Source organism: Alexandromys fortis, unplaced genomic scaffold (genome assembly GCF_014885135.2).
Source record: "Alexandromys fortis isolate MF-2015 unplaced genomic scaffold, M_Fortis_MF-2015_v1.1 scaffold_27, whole genome shotgun sequence".
In the NCBI taxonomy this organism is placed as follows: domain Eukaryota; kingdom Metazoa; phylum Chordata; class Mammalia; order Rodentia; family Cricetidae; genus Alexandromys; species Alexandromys fortis.
In genome coordinates, this window is record NW_026067952.1 from 8,639,532 (window position 1) to 8,654,286 (window position 14,755).

Below are 14,755 nucleotides of genomic sequence, written 5' to 3' on the forward strand. Positions count from 1 at the left end.
TGCATACGTGGTGCACAAATAAATAAGTGTTTTTCCAATGGCGCAAAACCAGGGGTAGTGGCACACTCCTAGCACATGGGAGGTTGGGGCAGGAGGAGCTGGAGTTCAAAGCCATCTTGTGCTGCATGCCAAATGCAAGCTCATCCCAAGCTACGTAAGACCTTGTGAACATACACATATATGCACACACGTATGCATCTATATACTAGGAAACTTGGGGTGACCCCTGGCAGAGGCTTTGGTACCACACTTGTTGCGTGAACTTGCTTGAAAGAGTAGAGCACAAAACAGAAAACTGAAGCCATCAAGTCCAGGCCACTCATTTGAGGTTCCAGGAGAGCCTTCTGGGTACAGGCAGGTCTGGGAGCCCCACACACACACTCCGGCATGGCCTCTTGTAGAACTCAAGCCAGTCCTATGCAGGCGAGTGTAGAGCAATAACTACAGTCAGATCAACAGGTGTTATTAAAAGGAATTTAATAATCTTAATTAAAAATCCATAACAGCGAATTCCATCACAGGCCTTGGCAGCTGGAAGTAACTCCAGGGGCACAGGCCCCTTGGGGATATGGTCAGACTCCATCTTGGAGGCATGGCGCTACTTCAATACAATATCAAAGATCCATGAGAATTTTTTTTTAAAAAAAGTTTTAAATATATTAGACTCTTTTGATTGCCATTTTTACACAAAGCTGCTGATACAGTATACAGAGTTTTAACTTTTTTCACATAAAATACATTTTTTTTCCTTAAGTGTTCTCTGTACATCAGTGGCTTCTGGTCTGGTGAGTTATTGCGGAGGGCTGGAGGTCTGCAGACTTTTCCTGGGTGTGCAGAGCCAGGCCCCGCACAGTGGCACTTGAAAGTGCCCACAAGAAGCAGGCCCTCTGGCCAACAAGGGACTCCTGTGGAGGAGAGGCCAAAGGGTTTACTAGGAAAGTGGTGGGTCACTTCAGTGGAGTTGTCCTCTGGCCATGTGACCCTGGCTTTTCTGTGCCCTGGGGAAGGGGAGGCTATCACCAGGCCACAAACAGTGAGGGTTTAGACAGTCCTGATGTCATGGAAGGATGGTCCCTCTGGAAAGCATTCTGATATCCTGCTTTGGGAGAGCAGGTAGGAGAGAAAGCTCAGGATCCAAGAGTATCAGACACTAAGAGCCAAAAATCTCACACTGTTACAAAGTTAGACTGTGTTAGGTCAACCAGGGAGTCGTATTTTACTTTTATTTATTTAATTGATTTTTTGAGACAGGGCTTCTCTGTAGAGCCTGGAACTCACTGTGCAGACCAGGCTGGTCTTGAATTCGGAAATACATTGCCTGCCTCTGTCTCTCTAGTACTGTGATTAAAGGTGTGTGCCACTATGTCCGGCTGGGTGCCACACTCTGGCAACCTTTCCAAGCATCTAAACATTCATCAAATAGTGCAGAGAAGCTTCATTAATGCTAAATATTTGATAAAGAATTATATCCCCAAAGTCTTCGGTAGACCTGGGCTTAAGAATCATTCCAATTCCATGAGCTACTGGCCAGAACCTCACAATCTGGTGATAGCTACCAATTTCTAATTGTTTAGGGAGAATAGGGTGGGTGCAAGTAGCACAGTTCACAGGGAACTGCGGGGCACCAGTTTGGAAATATATGTCTGCAGTTTGCCAAGAATGGCTACTGAGACACAGGTTCCTGGTGGGAGTGGGACATCTGGTCAACCTTGTCAAGCTTCCCCTAGCCCCCGGATCCACACTTTCCAGGGAGAGAGGCTGACACACAGGGAAAGGTTTGCTATGAAAAGGAAAGAGTAGTATTCTCACTTCTAATATGCATTGGTTGGGTAGGAGAAAAGACTATGATTTATGAGCAAAAATGAGCAAGAGATGGCTGTAAAAGCTAGGGATGTGTTTGACAGTAAATTGCAGGCTTATAATTCTTCCAGGATCTGACCTCAGACTGCCGTTATATTGTTCTCCAGGGATGCTGGCCTTAAGGTTACCTCTGAAGGCTCTAGATGGACTGGTGTGGTGTGTCTGCCTGGAACCCAAGATCTAGCATTTGCACTTAGTAGCAAATTTTATCTTGGTGTGGTCATAAAGTTGCACCCCAGCTAAAGAGATTCACACTTAGAACTGCAGGATCTGCAAAGCACAGGGGCACTGGTCTGGGATGCAGGCACTCTTATCAGAATAATGGATGCGTCTGGGGATGCCCACAGTCCACAAGGGATCCAAGTCCTTGCTGCCTGGCTGATCCACTGCAGAAACTACCACCACCATGTCTGGTGTGTCTCAGCACCTCAACAGGTTACATGAGTGAGTGAGTGGGTGGCCTTGGCTCATGCAGTGGAGGTTATTCCTCATCGTGACTCTCAATATTCCAAAGAGTCACAGGGAAAGTGCCCTGGGGACTGGGAGCCCAAACAGGGAACGTCTGTTTGCCCCTGGTGGAAAACATGAACAAAATCTCATGAGTCCACACTGTTTGAGGCTAGCTCCCACAGAAGAGGCAGCTACGTTTCCCATCCCTCAAGTAGACAGGAATGGCCCAGAGGGCAGGAAGAAGTGCTGGGGATGAAGGAGGAATGGCCTGAATGGCTCAGAGAGGGCAATAAAGGCCTTCACTCTCTGGCCCCTGAGCAAAGAGCTCCGTAACCCTGGGCAGCTGACTCCTAAGAGTATGTGGCTGGCTGCCTCGGCACTGCCCACCTTGTGGCTAAAGTCAACTTCAGAAGCATCTCAGTGTCTGTCAGAGCCAAATACTGGTTTAAAGCCACACGTGTGTGTTTTAATCATCCTCTTTCAGCCATGGGCTGCAGAACCTAGCTAAGGCTCCAGGGATTCAAGAAACTGACTCTGGTCTCATGTCGCCCCACCATGCCAGATTGCATTTGTCCTGGAGTCGGGGTGGGGGTGACCACCTTATGCACCCAGCTCCCTCCCCACACCTCTGATCCTGCTAAAGCATTACCCTGACCCAGTTAGGTCCTAACTCATCTCTAGCCTCCTGAGGTCCCAAGGCCACAGTGGGGACAGAGACCAATGGCAAGACTGACTACTAAGGTTTTGGCACAGGGGGGCCATTACAACATGGGTATCTGTCCCTTAAATCTGAATCTAGACTTAGGGACCTTCTCAGGGCTCTAAGGAGGTAGTTTAAGGACAAATAAAAGGAGCACAGAGCAAGGAACAAACTTGTAGCTTGCTAGTTAGTTACACCAGAAGATTAGAAGATTTTGGTGGAGCCTGTGTGTCGCACCCAAGGTATGGCACACAATTTCGGTGGGTTTGTGAGAGAGTGTGGTGGTGAAATGGTGTGGGCTTCCTTCCCCAACATCAGGAAGACGAGGGCAGCAAACCTGTACAGCTGGAAGGCAAGTCAACTCCAGCCATGCTACCCCTCTCCTGGACGCAGCACAGGACAGTGGCCACGGACACCTCCGTTTGCAGATTTGGGCATTACTGCTCCAGCAAAAGTGGGCTGGGATCTTTGAGACCTTCTGGCAGGAGCCAACAAGTGATCATTGGCAAACAGGTCTTACATAGCATTACAGAAAAGGCGAAGCGTGGAGGGGCGTGGGCCCAACAGTCACTCTGCACACTTGGCTGTGTAAGGCGGGAGGGTGGTGCACAGGCAAGCCGCAACTGCTCACTCAGACTGAGAAGGACTAGCTGAGATGGGCTGGACCCAAACAGCCTGGAAACCACAAGAGCCGGGGTGCTGTGTCCTATCAGTGTTAACCAGGGTGTCCTCAGCAATGCACTCATCCTTCCCTTCGGAGGCCCCCACAGATGCTCCTGATAAAATTCACTTTTCAAACACCAGACAATAAAACCCAGCCGTGACTCTGTCTCGGGAGAAGGCAAATTCAGTTACCTCCCACCTGGAATTTTACAGCCTCAAAGAAGATTTTAACCAAATGCAGTTTGGAAAATACCAATGTGTGGCACCCTACCCAACTCCTGTGCTTCCCCCAGAAGACCAAAACAAGATTTGGTTTCTTCTAAGAGTAGATGGCCTGGTTCTCAAGTGTGGCCCTTGAACAGTCAGACACCAGCCTATTGACATGCGCAAGAGAGTGGCTCTCAGTGAGGCTGCTGGGAGCAGGCCTGGACCCACTGATCTGATGATCCATATTGATTACTGGATCCGATGAAAACAGAGAAAGACTTCCTGTCCCTCCTAGGTGTGGGTGGTGGCCCAGCCAACCTGATGTGACTCTAAGCAGAACCGTGGGTCTCAACTGAGCAGGTCTGAACCCCGTGGAAGCCAATAGGTGTGCCAAGACTTTCTTGTCTTCTGGGAATAATCTACAAATTCTCAGCCCCACCAAGAGCTCAGGTGTAACATTCCCACACACTGAAGTGTGTGTGTGTGTGTGTGTGTGTGTGAGAGAGAGAGAGAGAGAGAGAGAGAGAGAGAGAGAGAGAGAGAGAGAGAGAGAGAGAGAGGGGGGGTGGGTGTTAGTTCTGGTCTCAAGAAGCNAGAGAGAGAGAGAGAGAGAGAGAGGGGGGGGGTGGTGGGTGTTAGTTCTGGTCTCAAGAAGCCTTTATAAAGTACAGAACTGAGATCCCAAGCTCAGCCTCCCTGAATCAGAGTGAGCTGGGGCCGCTATGCTTCAGATGCAGGCATTGAGGCGGGAAAGCAGCACGGAGGGGAAAAGGGATGCTATGGGCAGCTGGGCATGAGGTGAGGTCAGCATTCCTCTGAAAAGCAGCTCCCACCTCTCCCTGGCTGCCCTCTGACACCTCCCCAGCCAGGGCTGGTGTGGATTCCAAGGGCACATCTCCGAGGCAGCTCTCTCCTCTAGCTCCCAGACACTAGGAGATCCGGCAACAGCCATGGACTTTCTCCTCCATCTCCTCCATGGGGGCCTTGAATTTCAAGAGCGGGGGATCTCCGCTGGTCACCGTGTAATACACCGAGGTCCCGTTGCTGCTGTAGGGGGAAGTTCTGCCTCCGATCAAGGGGGCCTTGCCTTCACTGCTACTCTCCCCTGACCTGGCCACACTGCTGCCCAGGTGGGTACTTAAGAAAGGATGGCTGAGCAGCTTGGCTGCGGCCCGCTGCCTCTTCAGCTCCAGGAGCGTTTGGGGGCTCTGCTCCTTGAAGCTGCTCCAGGGTGGGGGGACATCAGCCACACCGGGGTTGCCATAGGCCATGCTGTAATCAGGCATCTCGTGCATCTTCCATATGTCCCCATTGGCCAGTGCGTACTGGTAGGTGCTGACAGGAGCCCGGAGGCCGTTCTCCACAGGCCCATCCAGTTCTCCCCGGGAAATCTTGGTAGAGAATTCTGAGAGTAGCACTGGCTTCTCCAGCCTGGGGTTCTGGAGGGGGGGAGGGAGAGAGGACAATGTCAGTATCACCCCCCAGCTAGAGAACCTGCACCCACCAGTCACCTGCACCTCTGCTGAGGGACTTGAGTGCTGAAACCCATCCTGCATATGTTTCTCTACCTCTATGTAGTTTTGGGGCATCTGGGCCTGAGTTATGGCAGAGCAGACCAAAGCCCACCCCAACCCCAGGGCTGAATCTAATGAACATATTTTATTGCAAATGTCCTGGAATGAGTTAATAGACAGGGCATCCGTGAAATTCAACTTAGAGACTTTTGCTAGAACAACTGGAAAGATGTTCTGTAAGAACTACAATTGGTAAGGATGCTGCAAGCTGTGGGCTGCAGAAGCACAGAGTCAAAGGTGTCCTCTCCGCTTGTATGAGAAGCTGAGATCAAGGGACACTGGTCACAGGGAGACTAACCTCTCTGTGTCTTCTGTACCCCCACCATGAACACCAAGCAACACCTGCAAGCAATGTTACTTTAAAAAAAACTACAGATTAGACAATTACAACTACACGACTGAAGTGAGAACCTAATTAGTGGAACACTGGGGGTCTTCTGGGACAGTGAAAGCATGTTGCATGACATGTAAAAATGGCGTCCACAGACGGTGCAACACAGAACAAAGTCAGGTGTGACGTGTGCATCAGTACTGGCTCATCAGGGACAGCACAGGCAGTACACAAATGCAAGACAGTAATGAAATAGAACCTAAGGGCAGTTTTCTAACTAGTTAGTTTTGTGTGAGTGTGTGTACAAGTATGAGTGTGTGTGTGTGTGTGTGTGTGTGTGTGTTGAGACAGAGGTCTCTCCCTGAACCTGAAGCTTGCCAATTCAGCTAGAATGATTGACCAGAGAGTCCCAGGGGTCCTCCTGTCTCCATCTCCCTAGGCACTAGGATTATATACCCAACTTTTTTTTTTTTTAAAGACAGAGTCCCACCATGTAGTTCTGGCTATCCTGTAGTTCAGTTTATAGACCAGGCTGGCCTTGTAGTCACAGAGATCCCTCTGCCCCTCTGCCCCTCTGCCTCTCTGCCTCTCTGCCTCTCTGCCTCTCTGCCTCTGCCTCCTGGGTTCTGGAATCAAGAGTGTGCGCCACCACCCCTGGTTGGCTTTTTTTTCCAGTGTGTGTGCTGGAGACCCACACTCATGTCCTCATTTTGCATGGCAAACACTTTACTGGCTGAGCCATCTCCCCAAACACTCCACTTATTTTTCTATAAATATAAAACTGCTTCAAATCTCAAAGTCTATTATCAAGAGGGAGAAAAAATATGTATCCAGTGTCTGCATCCATTGATTCTCTTTGTAACTGTCATTAAATCAAGATGAGGGCTCTTTCCCTGCTACTGCTGATGCTTGGTGAATCCAAGATTCAGCTTCACCCCTGCCCCATCACCACGGCCGGGGAAGATGATCCTGGCTGGAAGTGTAATAGATATCTGTACTAAGGGTGCCAGAGACTGCTCTTATCCACGATGGCCCAACCTGAGAAATTCAGGAAGCTGCCAAAGCCTTGGACAAGCGCCCAGGCCGTCTTTATGTGCTTACACCGTCTGTGAAGAACTTACATACGTAAGCACGGAGAGGCTCTTGTGCTGAGCACCAAACCAACCTAATTAGTGTTGGTGACAGGAAGAAACTGTAGGAATGGGCAAGCCTGCGCAAAACCCACCCAGATGTGAAGTCCTGTGGAGTGGATGGCTACAGTTAGGTAGTTACGTTGTGGTTAGAGACTACTGAATAGAGTCAGAGCAGAGGTCACTGAAGACCTCTTTAATGCAAGCAATAAAATTATTTGACTCAAAAATAACTATGAGAGTCTATTAGATTGGGATGGGCCCTCATCTAATGACTAGGGCCCTTATAAGAGAACAAAGGGGTCAGAAAAATGGCTTGGTTGATAAGAATTAAGACCTGAGTTTGGACTCCCAGCATCCACTAAAAACTTTGAGAGTGGTCATTCATGTCTGCAACGCTGATGCAGAGTGGGCAGACACCGGTGGCCCTCTGGAGCTCATTGGCCAGCTGGTCTAGCTAATCGGTGAGCATCAGGTTCAGTAAGAGAACCTGTCTCACAAGAAATGGTGGTAAGTGACTGATGGATATCCCGACATTGGCCTCTGGCCTGCACATGCGTGTACACTCACATGTGTGTGCCCACACCTGTAAATACACCATATAAACAAAAATATGTTTTAAATTTAAAAAGTGGAGGTGTACACATACACAAGGAAGAAGGCTTGTGAAGACAGAGGTGAAGATCAAAGTCACACTAAAGGTGAAGGGACACCCAAGCCACTAGAAGCTGGGAGGAGGCCTCAGCACAGACCTCTCCTTCAGAAGCACCAAGAGAAGAAACCCTGTCAACATCTTCATTTTAGACTTCTGAACTTCAGACTCCTGAGTATCTGCCATCTTTTTTTTTTTAACTATGTGTTTATTTATTATGTATACAGTGTTCTGCCTGCATGTATTCCTGCAGGCCAAAAGAGGGCACCAGATCTCATTATAGATGTTTGTGAGCCACCATGTGGTTGCTGGGAACTGAGCTCAGGACCTCTGAGAACAGCCAGTGCTCTTAACCGCTGAGTTATATCTCCAGCCCCAGTGTCCACCATCAAAAGTCCCCAGTGTGCCCTCTGGTACCAGAGATGAAGAAGACTATACCCCATTTTCTGAGAGTGCCTAGAACACAGGGCCACTAGCTGCTGCTGGAGCAGCTTCTAAGAGACTATCCCACAGTCCCGCTACAGTTTTCAGAATACCCCCTTCAACCAGATGGCATCTTGGTAAATACCATTCTCAAACCTTATGCCCCTGCAAGAGAAGGTCTTAGCCCTTAGCTCCTAGGGCAATTGTCATGCTGAGCCTCTCTTGTGGGAGATTCGGGATCAGACCTAGTGGGGGAACAAGCAGACCTACGGCAGTCACTCTGTCCCTGCCAAATACACCCAAGGGTCACCTCCTTAACAATATCAGCCACCACCCTCAAACAGGAGCCAGCTGTTTAAGGGTGCCACTCAGCTATTTCCTCAGATGAGGAGGTAGGTAGGACCAGGCTGGGTCCTGTACTCTTCACAAGGCAGTGGCCAACACTGAAGGAAGGCAGGAGGTCCCTTACCGGGTCCTTGTTCTCCTGGTCTGTCCTGGTCTCCCTGATGTCTCCGTTGTAGGTGGAGGTACGCTGGTCCTCTGCTGCACTCCGCTGCTGCCACAGGATGGCCTCTCCCTCATACTCTTTCCGGTACAGGTTCGTTCTGTCTGACAGGCTGGCTCGACGCACCACCTTCCTGAGGGGGACAGAGGAGGTGCTGGGAAGCTGTGGCCAGGAGCCACAGGCAGGCAGGTGCAGGGGCCCCCAATTGCACCGTACCACTCACCCACGGCTGCCTGCACTGGACGTCCTGCGGCTCAGGGATGACTTGTGCCTCAGCTGGGACTTCATGATGACGTCATGCTTGTGTTTAAGCTCCAACAGCAGGACCTTGAACTCCTCCTCCTCACACAGGTCTGAAGGAGTACAAGGGTCAGTTGCAGAAGGCAAGGTAGGGGCTCCATACCACAGAAACCACCATGAAAACATACCGAAAACTCTGAGAACCTTCTGGGGCACAGAGGGAGGGGAGAAAGGAGCCCCTGCTTATTTCCTCAGAAGAGGGTGGGAATGGGAGACCCAGGCCTCTGAACTCCTGAAGTTCCCAGCTAAGAAGACTGAGGAACTCATACCGTGCTGGTAAGGCATTGTCAACTTGATACAGACTTAGGCATATTTGGGAAGAGGGAATCTCAACTGAGGGCTTGCCTCCATCAGACTGTCGTGTGAGCAAGTCTGTGGGAACATTTTCTTGATTGATCTGGGAGAGGCCATGATGTGGGAGGTGATGTATGCTGGGAATGTGTTTTATTGCCATTGGTTAATAAAGAAGCTGCTTTTGGCCAAGGCTTAACAGAGTAGAGCCAGGCTGAAAAAAATAGAGAGAGTAGGCGGAGTCATAGAGAAGCCATATAGCCACCAGAGGAGACAGATGCCTCCACCTGCTGAAACTTTGCTGGTAGGCCACAAGTTCATGGTGATGCACAGATTAATGGAGATGGGTTAGTTTAGGATGTGAGAGTTATCTAGAAATATGCTTAAGCTATTGACCAAACAGTATTGCAATTAATACATATTTATATGTGATTATTTTGGTTCTGGGCAGCCGGGAATGAACAAGCAGCCTCCGACTACAGGGTCAGCCCACTGTTGGTTGTGCCACCCGGGCATGTGAGCCTGGATTGAATAGCAAAGCAGAGGGAGCAAGCCAGTAAGCAGCATCCCTCCATGGCTTCTCCTTCAGTACCTGCTTTGAGTTTCCTCAATGAAGGACTATGATGTGGAAGTGTAAGTCAAATAAACCCATTCCTTCCCAAGTTGCTTTTGGTCAGTGTTTTATCACAGCAACAGAAAGGAAACCAGGACACATACCCTTGATGGTCTCTGGGAGAGTCATAAAGTCTCCCTGATGTGAGCGTTGAGAGAAACAAGCAGAGTCCTCAAGCAGGAAATGAAGCGATGATGCTGAGAACTCCCCCTGACCCCACCAGCCATTCATACTGAATCTATCAACTTGTCCATCTTCTGGATAACCTGGTCCATAGGTTAATCATCCTCAGCCCACCCATCTACTTATCTATCCATTCATCATCATATCCTGCATCACATTACCTGTCTACCCTACTCATCCATTCACCCATTGATCCTCTATCCATCCATCTATCTGTCTGTCTGTCTGTCTACCTATCTGTCTATCTCTGTCATCTACTTGCCTACTTTTAGTATGCATCCATGTGTTCAATGTCTACTCAGCATCAAAAAGCTGGTAAGTATGTACATACAAAGTATGAAGTTGTCTTACCTATTGGCATCTCATCCATGGATGTCCTGGCACTGAGACTAGCTCCATGGGACACTAACAGCTCTGCCATTGGCATCTGCAACACAGGAAGAAGTTCATGTTCCCCATACCCATGATTCAAGAAGCCCAGAAGCTGGAGAAAGTACCCAAGATCTCTTAGAATGTGATCCAAAGGATGGTGGAGGAAAGTTGCTGCATGCTGTAGCCATGAGAGAGCCCTGTCAAATTTGATGAACTTGGCACCTCCTCCCAGCATGCCTGGGTTACTACAAGAAGGAGAAGCAGGAGGAGGAGGAATCAATTACAATTCCACAACTGTTGGGTGTCTATGGGTGGCTGCACAGGCTGCAATCACATTTAGGAAAACACATTCTACAGAAACCATGCAAAGCAGAAATCAAGAGAATTTTCTATTGGGAAAATCTTAGTGTTTGCAACCTCCCTGAGTCTTCTCATCTCCCATACTCACTGTAGCCAGTGCCTTAAGTGGGTCATTTGCCAGCCCAAAGGACTCTACATGGGGTGGGAAGTACCTGTCCCCAGAAGGCTGCTGCATGCAGAGGCTCCCAACCATCCCAGTCCTTCACATCCACACGCACTCCGTGGTCCAGGAGAAGTTCAGCTGCCCGTAGGTATCCATTGGCCCCAGCTATATGTAGCTGGAGGAAAGGAAAGAAGTGAGCGGTTCTGCTGGGCGATGGTGGCATACACCTTTAATCCCAGCACTCAGGAGGCAGAGACAGGCGGATCTCTGTGAGTTCAAGGCCAGCCTGGTCGAAAGAGCGAAAGAGCCAGTTCCAGGGCCTTCCTCCCAAAAGAAATGAGCATTCCTAAAGGGAATGGCTCCACATTTGGAGGCAGGTGTCCTTTCTCACCCCCAAGCCTCAGAGCATCCTCAGGGCCAGAGAATGGAACAGAATGAGGTTGTGACACCAGCCAGGAAGGTTGCAGGGGATTACTAAGTGTGAAATAGAGAAGGACAAGGGGAGGCAGAGAGGAGCTCTTCACCTGAACCCTGGAGAAGGAGTCTCAGAGGTTCGATGCAGTAATCTGAAAATATACCTACCTAGTCTTTGACACATCTTTTAAAACGTGGGATCTGATTACTCTGTATTTGAACGTAGACCACCTCGATTGGCTCACTTCTAACCAAGAGGACAATACCAAGGGGCAGGGTATGATTATGATTATGATTATGATTATGAGGGCATGAAAGGCATTGCTGCTTCTACTTTATGCTCTCTTGGATCCATCAGGGAGGAAGTAGCCATCTCATGGAACCCCAAAGAGAAGTAAGAAAGCAAGAAACAAGCCGGGCGTGGTTACACACACCTTTAAACTCAGTATTCGGGAGGCAGAGGCAGGTGGATCTCTGTGAGTTCGAGGCCAGTCTGGACTATAGAGTGAGTTCCAGGACAGCTAAGGATGCACAAAGAAACCATGTCTCAAAACGCTGCCACCCCTCAAAAAAAAAAAAAAAAAGGCAAGAAACTGAGGCCTTCTGCTAACTGCCAATACTAACATCAGCCATGCAAGGGAACCATGGGACGGAGACCCACTTCAGATGTGACTGCAACTCTGGTCAAACTCAGGGGAAATGCCAAGTCAGAGTCGCCCAGCTAAGCAATTCCTAATTCCCTGCTGCATAGAAATGCTGTGTTTACTGTAAAGATTGCCCTGGAGGGTCGGTTGTTTCTCAGTGGCAGGTAACTGACACCCATCATGGGAAGACTCATGCTGTGCTTGTTGAGGTCCCAACTAGTTTGTTTACTTATTTAGTTAGCTAATGAGAAAGGGTCTCATTCCGTAGCCCAAGACAGCCTCAACTTGTAACAGTCCTCCTGCGGCAAGTGCTGGGATTGCCGGCATGAGCCACCGCTGAGGCTGAGGCCCTAACTCTTCTCAACACCATCAAGGCTGCCTGTCACGGCTGCCCCTACGCAGGCCTCAGTTGTTCCACTTGTCCAGTCACCCAGAAAAGGAAGTGCTTAGTGCTGGGTGGAGAGCATGACCGCAAGGTATGTCATGAGAGTGAGGGAAGGAGGGGGCTGGAGAGATGGCTCAGAGGTTACGAGCACTGGCTGCTCTTTCCAGAGGTCCTGAGTTGAAGTCCCAACAACCACATGGCAGCTCACAGCCATCTATACTGAGATCTGGTGCCCTCTTCTAGCATGTAGGCACATATGCCAGTGGAACTTTGTATGCACAATAAGTTTTAAAAAGAGAGAAAAAGAAAAGAATGAGTGAAGAAGAGAAGGAAGTGAGGCAAAGAAAAACTCCTGTTCAACCACAGATGGGGACAGACGTGACAATCTCTAGAGCAGGCTGAAGACTGACTGGGAATGATGCAGAGGATGGAAAGGGTTTGGGATCCGTGATGAGAGTCACTGGGACAGATAAGTCACAGCTCAGGTTTAAATGGGACCCTGGCGGTCACTTGTTTGGTCACGTGTTTCCTCCATGAGGAGGTTGCTCTGAGGTCTGATAAGGGCAAGTTTTCTTTGCTTCTTTAACTTTTTGGAATAAACCTAGGGTATGGTGTGAGTAAGTAGCACACGCAGATTAGCAGAATCATGGGTTTTATAAGTCTGAGGCTTGTCAGCTGTGGAAAATGAAACCTCGCTGGCTAGCCAGATCCCTCAGAGTGCAGGGTCACAGGAGGTTCGTAACCAGGGAATAAAAAGCATAATTCATACGGGGAGGAGGAGGAGGGTTGTCAGAGCCAGCATGGTGGCACTTGCCTGGAGTCCCATCACTTGGGAGGTAGAGGCAGGATTGTGAGCTCAATGTCAGTTTGAACTGTAGAGCAAGACCCTGTCTCAAAGATAAATAAATAAGGCCTGAGAATATATCTCAGAAGTATAGCATTTGCATAGCGTCCATGAAGAGACACAGAGATAGGGAGGCGATTACTATCAGTAAATAAAAAATGAGTTTTCAGACTGTGCTCAATGCCAGTTAATGTTAACACAATAACTATGTGTTAACTGGATGGACAGACAGTGGATAAATGGGCAGAAAGATGGACAAATCGATGGATGGATGGATGGAGTGATGGATAAAATCTGTTACAGTAACCTCAGGGAGAGCTGAATGAGGAAGGCTGTGGTTTTCAAGGGCATAGCAGGCAGGGACTGGATGATACAAAGCAAGACTGTGTGGGTGAGCAGGTGAAGGGCAGTCTTTGAGGAGAGTGTAGGTGCTGCCATGGAGACAGGGCAGATGGGCATCAGAGCCCAGTCCCAGAGCTCCTGACTCCCAGCCCCAGGTGAGAATGGCCAGGGTCTATATTCGGGGAGCGGCAGGGGGTCTAGAGGAAGCCCAAGGACACAAGTGTATAGGCTTTCACCATTACCATGAACCAGACCCAACTCAGTCAGCCCCAGTGGGTCTTGGTTCTGGTACCTGTCCCCCACCCACACAAGCCTGACCTATCTCCTCACCAGCGTGGCCCCCTGGGCATCTATCCAGTCAAGGTCCTGGCCGGCGGCAATCATACAGTGAATGTCTGCTATCATCTTCTGCTCAGGAGCTGCCCGCATCTCGTTGATTTTCTCCTGGGTGATTCCTGCAGGGGTGTGAAAGATTACTCAACAGCATCTGGTCTGGGTCCCAAGCAGACAGGGAAGACACGGCTTCTGCTCCCCAAAGTCTGCCAGTCACCCAGTGCAAAGATCATTGTCCCAGGCCTGTTGAACACAAACACCACGGGTTACCTCACAGGACAAGGGCTGCTCCTTCCTGGTACCTAGAAGGCTTCTTATTGACATCACTCAATTTCTGCTTGCTGTCCTCCCTGCTAGGCTGGAGCACCTGCCTGCTCACCTCCTGCTGCCCCAATTGCTACTCTGCCTCATTCTTTGGGTGCTGATCTACGTCACCTCCCCAACTATTACCCACTGGCCACCCTTTCTGACCAGGGTCTGTTGGTTTCCTTTCTCTTGTATACTATTGTGTTTTCAGTACCGAATGCAACAGTTAAGACATTTTTTTTGTTGTTGTGAGAATATCTAAATCAGTGAATATATTACTTTCAAATAGAGACTTGAGTAAGAGATAGAAGGGCTCAGAAAGACTTTTGTATTTTGTTTTCTGAGACAGAGTCTCACTTTGTAGGGCAGGCTGGACTCAGACTTGTGACAATTCTCCTGCCTGAGCCTCCCATATGCTACTATTACAGGCACACGAGCCATTCCAGTTCCAGAAAAGTATGTTACAGCCCATATATATCTCTGGCTAACAAAATTGTGCCTGTCACTGGTAGCTACTGATTAAAGAAGAGACCACAATGTCCCATTAAAAACAAAAACAAAAACAAACCCATGGAATCAAATATCCTTGGGTACAATTCGGGGCAATCTGCAAACTTGAAGGGAGAAAAGAAAAGGTTACATTCTTACTTTGACTTCACCTAAGTTAGTACTTCCCACCATCAGACTAATTATCTGTGCCTATAAGCCTATGGCCAAGAGAAAATCGGGGTAATTTCATACCCCAACATCTGATCATCAAAAGAATTCGT

The 14,755-nt window shown here is 49.1% G+C and overlaps 1 protein-coding gene across 1 annotated transcript in view; it reads right to left on the reverse strand.

The window, feature by feature from the left end:
- Positions 1-4,503: 4,503 nt before the first annotated feature.
- The window catches only part of Ppp1r16b (protein phosphatase 1 regulatory subunit 16B), an 87,508-nt gene continuing 77,256 nt past the window's right edge, over positions 4,504-14,755 (reverse strand). The window contains exons 6-11 of the mRNA XM_050151276.1: positions 13,677-13,801; positions 10,767-10,892; positions 10,234-10,309; positions 8,719-8,848; positions 8,460-8,628; positions 4,504-5,319 (exon numbers count right to left, since the gene is read on the reverse strand). Coding sequence (XP_050007233.1) covers positions 4,810-5,319; positions 8,460-8,628; positions 8,719-8,848; positions 10,234-10,309; positions 10,767-10,892; positions 13,677-13,801 — 1,136 coding nt within the window. The 3' untranslated portion in view covers positions 4,504-4,809. The remainder of the gene's footprint in view (positions 5,320-8,459; positions 8,629-8,718; positions 8,849-10,233; positions 10,310-10,766; positions 10,893-13,676; positions 13,802-14,755) is intronic.